This window comes from Gopherus flavomarginatus, chromosome 3, assembly GCF_025201925.1.
Source record: "Gopherus flavomarginatus isolate rGopFla2 chromosome 3, rGopFla2.mat.asm, whole genome shotgun sequence".
Taxonomy (NCBI): domain Eukaryota; kingdom Metazoa; phylum Chordata; order Testudines; family Testudinidae; genus Gopherus; species Gopherus flavomarginatus.
The window spans coordinates 34,500,478-34,513,379 of record NC_066619.1 but is presented as its reverse complement, the minus strand read 5'-3'; the positions used below and the strand labels follow the sequence as shown (position 1 = coordinate 34,513,379).

The window sequence follows — 12,902 nt, the reverse complement described above, 5'->3', positions numbered from 1 at the left end:
GGTTATTCATTGAAGATACCTTAACATCTGGACTACACAGGAAATGAAAGTGATAATCAATGACAGGGGTATTAGAGCATCATCACTTCTTGAAGGTTATAGTGGATCACAAACTAAATGTGTGTCAAAATGTAATACTGTTGGAAAAAAATGATCATTCTGAAATGTATTAGCAGAAGTGTTGTAATCAAGATACAAAATGTCATTTTTCCTCTCTACTCAGCACTGATAAGACCTCAACTGGAGTACTGTATCCAGTTCTGGGAACCACACTTTGCGATGTGGACAAATTGGAGAAAGAGCAACAAAAATGATTAAAGTTCTAGAAAATATGACCTATGAGTAAGGCCCTACCAAATTCACAGCCATGAAAAAAGAAAGCATCACGGACTGTGAAATCTGGTCTCCCCCATGAAATCTTGTCTTTTGTGTACTTTTACCCTATACTATACAGATTTCATGGAGACCACCAGTGTTTCTCAAACTGGGGGTCCAAACCCTAAAGGGGGGGGGTCGCAAAGTTATCGTAGGAAGGTCATGGTATTGCCAACCTTATTTCGGCACTGACTTCAGAGTTGGGTGGTCGGAGAGCGGTGGCTGCTGGCTAGATGCCCAGCTCTGCAGGCAGCACCCTGTCAGCAGCAGCGCAGAAGTAATGGTATGGTATTGCCATCCATACTTCTGCACTACTGCTGGTGGCAACACTGCTTACAGAGCTGGGCTCCCACCCAGCAGTCGCTGCTCTCCGGCTGCCCAGCACTGAAGGGAGCACAGCCACCAGCAGCAGCGCAGAAGTAAGAGTGGCAATATTGTGACACCCTACAGTAACCTTGTAACCCCTCCCACCCCCCCAAGCGCCCTTTTGGGTCAGGACCCCTATAATTACAACACCATGAAATTTCAGATTTAAAATACCTGAAATCATGAAATTTATTATTTTAAAAATACTATGTGAATTTGGTAGGGTTCTATCTTGGAGGAAAGATTGAAAAAACTGGATTTGTTTAGTTTGGAGAAGAGAAGACTGAGGGGGGAAGATGATGACAGTCTTCAAGTATGTATAAGGACATTATAAAGAGGAGGGCAATAAACTGTTCTCCTTTGCCACTGAGGACAAGACAAGAAGTAATGGGGCTTAAAGTGCAGCAAGGGAGTTTTAGGTTAGAAATTAGGAAAAAGTTCCTAACTGCAAGGGTAGTTAAGCACTGGAACAAATTACCTAGGGAGACTGCAGAATCTCCATCATTGTCTAACCTGTTCTTAAAAACCTCCAAACACCTGCCAAGGATGGTCCAGATAATACTAAGTCGTGCCTCGAGTGCATTGAACTAGACTAAACAACCTAATCAGGTCCCTTCCAGTCCTACATTTCTATGATAAAAGTAATTCCATCCTCAGGCTGCAGTATAGTTATAAAGCACTTTTAATTTTCTTCTTATGGATTATCATCAAAATGCCTTACTGACATTACAGCCATATGTATGTAGATCAGCAATACCTATAGTAACGTTACATTTTCCCTACTAGATATTATCATACATGCAACTGATCTATTGAGAAAGATGTGCCAGATGTATGGAATGTGGTTGTAACAAAGCGAGGGATTTTCTTATTTTTTCAATGGTTTGCATACAAAGTGTGTGGGACTTGGTTCCCCTATGTGTTGTGTTGCTTGTTTAATGAGGTGGTGGGAGAGGGCGTTTGTTGTTGCATAGGACCAGCGGTGACCTCGCCTAGCAGTTAGGACCCTGGATAACAGCCTGGAGATTGGTACCCTAGTGATTGGTCACCAGGAAGCCCACCCCAGCTTGGAAGTCAGCTGGTTCAGGTCAGTGGGAGGACAATGGGCTGAGGAGAGAGTACTCCGTGACCTGACCAGACGGTTCCAGCCAGTGGGGAAACAAAGGATGGAAGAGAGAGGGCCCAGGTGGCCTGTTTATCTGGGACTGAAGACGAAGGACAGAGGAGGGGCTGTTCAGGGAGGTGATATAAAATGGTCAGCTGAAAGAAGGGGGCTTCTGGACTGCAGAGAGAGAGAGAGCAACCAGAGCCCACCTGGATGGGGGAAAGACCTAGATGAACTGTGTTGAGGGTTGCTAGGCCCAAGCGCTTTGAGAACTTCCTGTGTTGTGTTCAGATGTTCAATAAACCCTTCTGTTTTACGCTGGCTGAGAGTCACTGCAGCCTAGAGGTCGGGGTTGCATTATTCCCTCTGGGTATGAAGGTCTTGGGGGTCCAGAGCGAGGGGACTCCTTGAGGGGGCCCACAGCAGGAGACAGGCATGCTGAAGGTTCAGAGAACTACGGCTCCAGGAGGCGCTGAAGCACAAGGGTTAACCCCCAGAGAGAGAGTGAACCCTCGAGAAGGGCTGTGACACTGAAGGGAGTTCCTCCCAGGGACCGTATGGAGCCGAGAGAGAGCATGAGTCCTGGGAGTCTGTGACAGTGGTTATGACAAAATTGGGAGAGGGTGGTGGTGGAATAAGAGTTCTACTCATATTGCACAGTTTGGTTTAATGAGTTCTGATGAGGAGATATCTACACATGCAGCAAATATGAAACTTTTCCAGGAAGAAAAAAGTATCAATTTCGGAAATGTAATTTAACTATATAATTATGCATAGATACAGTGTGGTTTCGTTATGCTTAGCACTAATTTTTGAAAAAAATAATTAAGTATTAAAGTCTCTGAAAAGTGATTTGCTGATAAATAAGGGATTTAATCCTAATTTACGACTGAGTTAATGTACGATTTAATAAAAATGAAGTCATGTCAACAACCAAAATTAAGTTATTTACATAGCAACCTAATCTACATCAAACATTCACTTGAAACCGCTCCTCATTCATAAACATGAACTATTAAAGGCCTGTTATTTTTATTCAGGTGTGTGTTTTTCTGAAATGGTTTCTACATTGACTCCATTACAAACAAATCTAATTCAGACTGTAAACAAGTCTACAGACACAATACTATGAATCTTTTCAACTATTACAAAAATTAATCTCAAGCCCTGTATGAGCACAGAAGAAAAATATTCCAGTAAAATCCACAAATAAATTGTCAATAAACAACAGCATTTGGTTAGACCTATTACCATAGTACTGGGAAGAACTGGACAAAATGAACATTTAACTATCTTATTTACTATTTAAAGGGCTGACAGATTAATACTGTATTTACAGAATTAATCAGGGATTGCATTATCAAATTTGAAAGTATTGTACAGAACACCAAAAAGTCCACAAAATGTATAAATTGAAATTGACCCCTTTGTAGCCAAGATACATGTAACTACAATACAAATTACCACTCCAGTGTTAAATCTTTATATTAGGGAACAGTGCTACAATAATTATATGAAATGCAATTCATAAGATAATTATTAAATCTAGGAAAAACAGGAATATGAGTATTTAGGCAGCATTCAATGACTATTTATCCATATACTGAAAATATTGTATTTAAGTTTCTATACATAAAATGGCACATGCTGCACAAGTTACACATTTGTCCAACTGAATAACTAGATCTGCCAAAATAGACAAAAAAAATCTTAGTTCTAGTTTATAAACTTTAGTGTTATGTTTATTATTTTTGAAAATGAGATTCAGATAAAATGATTAAGGGTACTGAAATGTATTTACAGATAATCTGAACAGTTATCTGTTGACATAGAAAAGGAACGAATGACCCATATTTATATTATGGAAACTATGGGAAATAAAGTTTCAAAAAGATGTTCAAAAGCTTTAAAATGTCTCAATACTGAAGTTACTATTAAACATTTTCAATTTAGATAAAAAAAATTCAAGTATTTCTTTTTATTCCCAGAAAGTTTAGATGTTTTTGTACACCTGAAGGTAAATACAATATGAACCATCTATTATGGGATTTTTTTAAAAATTAAGATTCAAAAGTGGTAAGAAAGCCAATGAAAAACATGCTTTTGCTATGACACATTCCCACCAGAAGTCCTGGAAGTCTTACAAAACTTATGCTATTGTATATTGTAAGCATAAGTATCAGGTTGCATCTAAAGTAACGGACCACACATTGCAAAATTTATAAGAGAAGGTTGCCAAAATTCTAATGTGCTACTGATTAGGAGAAGAATGCTATGCATTTGTTCCCAGTTGTAATCTAACCCTCATGCATATTCAAAAGCCGAGTATAGGTACAAAGTAACACTAACTTTGCATCGTTCTTTAGACTATTTCTTCAGCACTGTAGAACCCAGTAAAGTTAATTTTAGGAAGCAGTGGCAAATTCTGTGTGATTTCACTAAAAAGGCAAATGTATGGCTTTCAAAAATAGCACTTTAATTACAAAAATAGAGTTCTTACTGTTTCTTGACCACAAAATAATCAACACCAAGGTAGTTTCATAATTTTGTATTGTTTAATATTTGTAACCATGAATTTCTTTCACATACACATTTCCTTATGGCTCACTAATATTCCCACTTTAAAAAGTATGAGAGATTTTTGCTTTGTAGTTTACATTTATATGGCTTTCCTACAAGAGCATGGAATATCATACTGAATGCCTATTGTGTAGAAATAACCCTGAAGGCAGTATCATAGCAGTGTGCAGTAGAAAACCCTTACCAATTTCTCATCAACTGTGATGAGTTGCGTGTCTTGAGCTTGGTCCTGTGCCAGCCGCCATGTGGAAGTGCTCAGTGACCTGCAGTGCAAGACTTGAAGTTAAAAAATGATTCATGCAATGAGAAAATAGAGGCAGACAAATCTTACATAAACAAGTTACTTTATCAATATCCATCTTGTAAAAAAAATGGAAGAGGGAGAGATGAGGGCACAAAAATCCTTTTTCTCCCCAATTAGTTCTGTCTGCTGAGTTTTTGGCAGACTCCCACTTAGCAGTTCACAACAGGCTGCACTTTATGTCAGCCTACAGGCTCTCGTCACAGAGAGACTGCCAGTGGCAAGGACTGTACTGCTCTATATGAATGTACAGTAGTTGGTTTGTCACGAACAGACAAAAACACAAAGCTGCTGCAAGTATTCAGGAACTCTGATCCCTAAATGATGGCATCAGAGGAAAACAATCTTAATTCTATCCCAATGGCATAAGCTAGTTGTACCATTTAATAACAAGATATTAAACAAACAAACTCACTCCTCTTAACTGATAATTCAGACACAAATTCTGTCTTTATGACTAGGTACAGCTCATTTTGATTCATTTCTACGTCAATTGTTGATCTGTTTAGTAACTTCCGAACATTTTGGTTAACCTTATAGCACAATTAGTAAAACCCATAACATTAAGTATGGGCAAAACTATGAAGCCAATCCTGCTCCCAGTTAATTCAGTGATGGTTTTGCCATTAATTTTTATGGAGTCACTGGGAGCAGGATTGGGCCCTACAAAAGCAGTTGGTCCCTTGGCAAAACAGTACAAAAGCAAGTGAAAGAACAGTTTTCTCTGCTAATTCATAGTGTGCTTCATGTTTAATTCAGGTTGCTTTAAACAAATGACGCATTAAAGTGTGAGAATATAGAAGTACAAAAAAGAGTGGACCATACTACTGTAGTTTTCGATTGTCCTTCAGAGGTTACATAATTCAGAAAGCTAGACACACTTCAAATTGCAAATGAAATTTATGAGATTTTTGTTTATGAGGTGTCATGGCTGACTTGCTGGTGATTTATTGGCATATCTTTTATCAGTACATTACACAATTTTTGAAAGCCAACCATGCGATATGAGTACATTCTGAAATCCAAATTTTTCACGAACAGAATGACATTATGTTCAGATTTTTTTAAAATACTACCTAAGCCAAAAATAGAAGCCAACAATTATGTACATTTGTTTAGTAGGCTACAATATGAAATATAGTTTAAGACCTATGAGTTTTCATACAAGAATTCAGGAACAAATTTGAAAAGCTCGTCTTATAATGATGTACAGTGCTTTGAAGGTATAGAGCCCAAATGGCTATTATAAATTCATCTATTCCCAAAATTTAGTAATAAACCAGCTTTACTGCACTTTGCAACATCAACTAAATTAATTCCTCCATTTTAGAGAAAACAGTCCAAATGACATTTAAAGTGACTGAAAAAGTTATTTTAACAATGCTGACAAAGTTCTAGCTATTATTGCTTGGAAGAGTTTGCGAGCATTGAGCATAGGTCAAGCCACAACTATTTTATGCAAAGTTATAATTGGAATTAGTAGGATCCAACTCCATTTGTCCAGGAAAACAACAACATTCCAAGAGGTTATGTTACTATTATTTCAAGCTCAACACAATTCTACTTCAGTTGTATATTCCCAATGGTCTATGTTATTTAATGTGCATTAATGCAGTTCATATTTAACTATATTAAATTTGATTTGCCAAAAAAGCAGTTTGCCATCAATTACAAAACAAATTCCTTCTTTTATTATTTTTACTTTTTCATGATAATGCAGCCTTCTTAAGTATAAAAATTCTTGCATCATCCCATTTGACCACGTGAACTCATAATTCTTGCTTAAACTGACAGATTTCCTCTGTGGCAGCACTGGAATAAGAGAGACCAACTGTTCTGGGTGACTTCAGCATAAATGCTGATGACGAACCTTCTTAATTAGCTTAAGATCTCTTGGCGATAGTGACAACTGTGTGTCTGTCTCAGGTAGCTTCTGGCTCAGTTCCAGCAGGTGGCTGAACTCTGGATCTTGTTTTTGGGACTGACATTGGTGGAGGGGTGAGAGAAATGGGATATGCCTTTGTAGACTGACCATTATCCATCTCTGTTTTGTTGGTTGAAGCACTCACTTCTGTCAAGCTTTCTTGATGATCTGACCTTGCAGGCTTACTGGACTGCCTTTTGTAATGTGCCTGTACAGTGCCTAGGCAAATGATGTTCTGATCTATGACTAAGGCTCCTAGATACTACTGCAGTACGAATAATAAACTATAATCCACTGGGTTTCAGAGGGCTCAAAGAAAATTGGCAGACTAGTAAAAGAATGGCTTACTGGGACCTTTTAATGATATTTCATCCTTTACCCATGAACACAACCTTCTCTGGTTCCAACTTATCCAATAGTATTTTTTTTTTCAGATGAAGCAGAAGGAAATATGGGTGGAGCACTGGGGGGGGAGAAGTCTTGTTCCAAATAGGAATAAATGACACTGAAGAGCTTATATGGATATCTTCACCTTCACAATATCAATCAGCAGAACAGTCCAGGAGAATGAACCCCCCCCCCTAGGTTAAATGAAAGCTGTTTACATCCAGAAAGTTAAAGAATTTTCAAGCTATTTTAACAATAAGATCACATAGATCAGACTGATCTGTTTGTCTCCATGGTAGGAAAGGTATGGAAAGGAAAGGAAGAGAGTGGGGAGTGTTAGTACACAGCCTGGGTTTCAACTATTGCTGCTTCCTGAGGTTCTTGGAGCGCTAGGGATGTGCAGACTAAGACATGCTAGTCAGATCCAGGTCTCTCTTGGCTGGTGAAAGACAGTGGGGAGATAATAAAACCGTAAGTGGAACAGATTTTTTACTACTCCCTGCAGAAGAGCAAGATATCAGCTCTGCTTAAAAGGCTATCTGACCCTTGCTCACAATAGTCCAATTTCACTCTGTTTTGAAACTGACATACCAGGAGAAGTTTAAAATGGTTTAGCAAGGCAACTACAGCATTGTCTGTGGTCCTCCAATCTCTGAGCCCACACATCTTCAAATGTGGCATAGTACACAGAAAGCCGTGGTTTTTTTTGGTTGAGGATCATCTTATGATGATGAAAATCATACACCCATGGCAAATTTTGAGATGCATCAGCCATTTTTAATATCAACTGGCCACGAAGTGCAGATGATACACCTGTGGACACTGCAGAATTAGATCAGTTACTGAAGTTTCTCAGTTCTGTTCATTATAAATGCTACCAGGAAGAGAGAGTGATAGGTTCCCCTTGGGAACTGGGGTACCACTGAGCCCTCTGACCCACCAGCCTAGGCTCCTCAGACTGTGCTGCTGTGACAAGCTGCAGACCTGCTCCCGGTCTTACACCTCTACCACCATGCACACAGGTAGGGACACACCCAGCTGCAGTTACATGCAGGCTCTCGGACTAGCCACTGCACAAACCAACCAAAAGTAGAAAGGCTAAAGCCGCAGTAACTCTCAGCTTCCTAGGCACACACCCGCTCTGGAGCATAAACCCAAAATTATACTGTCTTGCGCTGCACAGGGAACTGCACGGTGTAAGCTCACAGAGTCCCCACCCTGCAATGTGGAGAGGAATATGCAACAGCCTCTCTAAGCTAAGATTCCCAAGCACCTCACTCCAACTCACTGGTTTAGATAAAGCAAAAACAAGTTTATTAACCTCAAAAGACACATTTTAATTGATTATAAATGACAGCAAACAGATCAAAGCATATTACCTAGCAAAAAACACAAACTAGTCTAAGATACTAGGAAGACAGGATATGAATTAGCAAATTCTCACCCTGGCTGATGATACAAGTTGGCTGCAGATTCTTAAGGGACAAACTGCACTTGCTTTACAGCTTGGAATCCCCAGGTCTTTCATACACAGGCTAGAAATCCCTTTAGTCTGGGTCCAGCACTTCCCTCAATTCAGTCTTTGTTCCTCAAGTGTATCCAGGATTGTTCTTGTGTGGGGAGTGATGTCACTCCTTGCCTTATATAGCTTTAGCATATGGCAGAACCCTTTGTTTCAAAACTTGATTCCCAGTCCGGTTTGTGGAAAAATACTGACATCCCAAGATGGAGTCCAGAGACAAATGGTCTGGTCACATGACCTTGCATACCTGAGTTATAGCAGCCATTACTGACAGGCTGTCTAGAACATTCACAGGAAGGTTAAGTTCTTCCAGGGTCCATTGTCTTTGGCTTCTCCACTGTTGTACCAGAAAGGCTAGTTGTGGGTGTCACCCAGAGTAAGCATGCTTGAAATGCAGATACATAGTCAATATTCCTAATTTAGATACAAAAATGATACATGAATACGAATAGGATAATCATATTCAGCAAACCACAACTTTTCCAATGACACCTCACATGATCTGTCTTGTACAAAATACATCATAATTATACCATAATCATATAATATCACTGTGTAGAATATGGGGTGTAGTGTCACAGGGAGTTTTCAGCAATTACTCTTCTGTTCAAATGCTCCCATCTATTAGGTCAGAAAGAAACTGTATAGGAATTAGAGAACAATTTTGTGGCCAATAGACTGCCGCCCACAGAGCACTCCTGAGGAGCAAAAGAAAAATAACTTTGCAACAAAGCACTGTATTTTCAAATAGGAATAAAGATTCACTACAGAGAAAAAAAACAAAAATGTTTAACTGAATTAGCTGTACCTGCTAGAAACAGAAGTACTGAGTGGTGTTCAAACAACCCTATGTGGTAAAAATATTACAAGTCCTTTGTTTATTTTTGCATTCATCAACTGCGAGAAGGAATTGTATCAACTGCTGGTATACAGGAAAAGAAGTTAGAAGACCACTGAAAACCCATGAACTCAGTATTCATTCTATTTTAATCTTGATTTAAAAAAAACTTTTTACTTCACTTTAATAAGACATGCATACTAGTCTAGGTATGCTTTGGCTTAGATAAATAACTCTTTTAATGCAATAGCATTTTGATCATGAAGCACTAGCAGAAATCTATTGTTCTTGAGATCAGTGGATAATCAAGACTTAAACTGAAGTTTTACTTTAAAGGTGGCTCTAAAAATGGCATAATGGATGCCAAAGTTTATTCTTTTAATTTGCATATCAAATATTCTCAAGTTTCTTTTATACTACTACAATTTTTCCACTTTTACAAATATTGCTAATGTGTGTTCATTTTATATTATATCTTTATAATTTCCACGTTAGTTTCTTTACTCTTTCAGAGTTGTTACAAATTTAGTGCCAAATGACATTTGATCATGAGTTTTCACCAAATTGTTCAGAGCCAATCCAATTCCTTGCTTTTAAGTTTGTGTTTAGGAAATTATGAGTAGTTAAATGTTAGCTCAGTTTTAAATGAAGTTTTGGTCTTGGAATTTCTAAGGATTTTTCCTCTCTGAAAAATTCACAGAGACACCCAATCATTTTTTCTTTGTGTAGGTAAATAAAGACTAAAAAAAATGGAACAGACAGATCACCAGTGCATTAAGTTAAAAAGGAGTGGCTGGCATTGGCCAAGCTAACAAAGCTAGCCATGGAGAAGATCTCTCATACTAGAGGGATACTACTCTCATACTTTAATCTAGCAGAAAAACATATATGAGATTGAAGGGCTGGAAACTGAAACTACACAATTTCAAATTTGCATTATGGCATAAGATTTTATCAGTGAGAGTAATCAATCACTCAATCAGCAAGGGTAATCCACATCAAGAAATCTGGTGAATTCTCTTGAAAGTACTTGAAGTCTTTAAATTAACATTGGCTCTCTAAGAGATATGCTCTAATGCAACCACATGTTAATCCATTTGATGCAGAAATTACTAGGGGGAAAGGAGGGCAGGAAATTGATAGCTTGTGTTATGTAGGAGGTAAAACTATGTGATCACAATGGTCTTTTGTGGCCATACAAATCTATGATACGAGAACAAAAGAACAAAAAAAAAAATCCAATAAGCCCTGTTTACCTCTGTTATGGACATGGCTCACGAATCTTCAGGATGTTTTCACTCAGAACTAATGGCAGATCAACCTGCAAAACTCCTAGTGTTTGAGGAATTATATTGCCTGGAGTTAGATATTTTGTTTTTCTTTTCTATACTATAAACTAAATGTAAGTCAAATAAAGCATATTCCAAGTCTATTCCTCACAGATGTTAAGGGTGTCAGTTACTACAGAGGACAATTCCCCACAACCCAGTTATTTGTATTCAAAATCCAAACCTTTTGACAATGTTTACTTAAGTTTGGCTGATAGTTCTGGGCTCTCTTTAGGGAATGAGAGAAAAAAGCGTGCAAGGACAATTCCACAAGGTCCAGAAACTATGAACTCTCAGCCCAGAAGAGAGCTACTGGAATTACGCATTACTTTTCTTCAAGTGTGGAAGGAGTAAAATAGGCAGACTGTATTTTGAAACAGTATATTCAGAGCCATTGCCTAATAGGTCAGGAATAAACTCTTGTTCTGTCATTTCAGTCTGCTTACAAAAAGATCCCAGTTTTGCTATGGACAAAAAGACTCCACTGAGTTCACCTCTTGTCTACTTATCCAGTTGTGCTGTGCTGATTTTTGCTATGAGGCCCCAAGAAGAGGTTACACTTGTTTGCCTGTATAGACCATCACGCAAGTGCTGTCCATCATAGCGGACAGGTTGAAGTTACACTTGTTTTTGTAAGAGAAAGATGAGCAAGTCAAAAAGCTTGGATCTCTAGCCAGTTTCTGCTTCTTTTCATGACTATCTTCCCTGTACTAAGGATTTACAGCCAAACAGACTGGCAATCATAGCGATCATAAGCCTATATGTTTCTTCAATCAGATGGCCTCTTTGAATCTGTTCTTGTTTACTACCAGGCTAGGGAACAGCCTGGGAGCTCTTTATCTGAAATGGGGTTGAGAATGAGCATCCAAGAGAAGAGATAGCTGGAACCTGAAGTAGAAGCATATGGAGTCTCTCATGTCAGTAGAATATATGATACTAGCACATCTTTCGGGCTTAACAATTTTTTGAACTATAGAAGCTATTGACTGATTTTTATCTTTATGGGAAATTCACTTGTGGGACTTGGTATTGATTTTGATTCTACAGTATTTGATAATTCGAGTAGGAGTAACCTGACTATTCAAAGTTCACGATCATCGCAACAAGTTTTGGTCTGATTTTCAAAGGTGTCAAATACCAAAAAAATCTCACTGAACTGATCTCACAGGTTGCTACTTGTACTCAGAGCTTCAAAAATTTCTCCCCCCTTCAACTTTTTATTATCCTCAGGTTCACTCCCCTCAAAATACAGGCACATCTCAGCCTTCATATCATAAAAACAAACAAAAAAAGCAAAGCACAATCTTGACTCTGCGTGCCTCTACTACACCATCTCCCTATCCTACTTCACTTCCAAAGTAACAAAACATGCTGTCTAAAAACACTGCTGAAGTTTCCCTTTTCGAGTTCCATCTTTCATCTCCTCCACTGAAACTGCTCTCACTCAATTATTGGATGCACTTCTTGGCCAAACCTCTAAGCTGCCCCATCCACATGTTCCTTGACCTGTTGCTGGCTTTTGACTCTATTGACCAGTCCTGCTTCTTTAAAAATCACACCCTCTGTTGGTTTTTATGGCTTCATCCTTGCATGGCTTTCCTTCCCTCTCCTATAGATCTTTCGGTGTCTCTTCTGGCAGGTAACCTGCCTTCCTCCTTTCTTCTCTTGAGTGGCATCATAAAAGATGTGGTCCTTGTCCTCACACTATCCATTCCACCCTCATTTTTGTGTTTATCTGTCTGGCGCAGGGACAGTCTTTGTTTCACTTGTTTGTACAGTGCAGAGTCTAAATGAGCCCTGATCCATGAACAGAGCCTCTAGATATCACTGCAATATAAAATATTTACACAAAATAAACGGACTAATAATTGGCCCAGTAAATTAATTTTCAAATGTGGACTCCACATTAAAAATATTACAAAAGACAGCTGGAAAGATACCCCAAAATTGCAATAGTTCAGGGTACTCAAACCTTATTCATAAAGGTGAACTATATAACCACATGTTTTATCTCCCAGACTTCCTTCACATTTGCAATCACATAACTTTTGTGACAGATATCTATTTGCTTATGTAAAATCAATCAAAAAATAAAATGTTTTTGCTCCTTTTATTGCAATTCAGCAGCTGGCAATATGAAGCAGCCAGCAGCAGGTGACCTGCCACTCTCCATGAA

The 12,902-nt window shown here is 38.5% G+C and overlaps 1 protein-coding gene across 2 annotated transcripts in view; it reads right to left on the bottom strand.

Moving 5' to 3' along the window:
* NDUFS4 (NADH:ubiquinone oxidoreductase subunit S4) overlaps positions 1 to 12,902 on the bottom strand; it is a 55,859-nt gene that overhangs the window by 25,945 nt on the left and 17,012 nt on the right. Inside the window, exon 2 of one of the 2 annotated variants that reach the window (XM_050947171.1) lies at positions 4,611 to 4,689. The exons of the other annotated variant lie outside the window; for it this stretch is intronic. Coding sequence (XP_050803128.1) covers positions 4,611 to 4,689 — 79 coding nt within the window. The remainder of the gene's footprint in view (positions 1 to 4,610; positions 4,690 to 12,902) is intronic. 2 annotated transcript variants of the gene reach the window in all.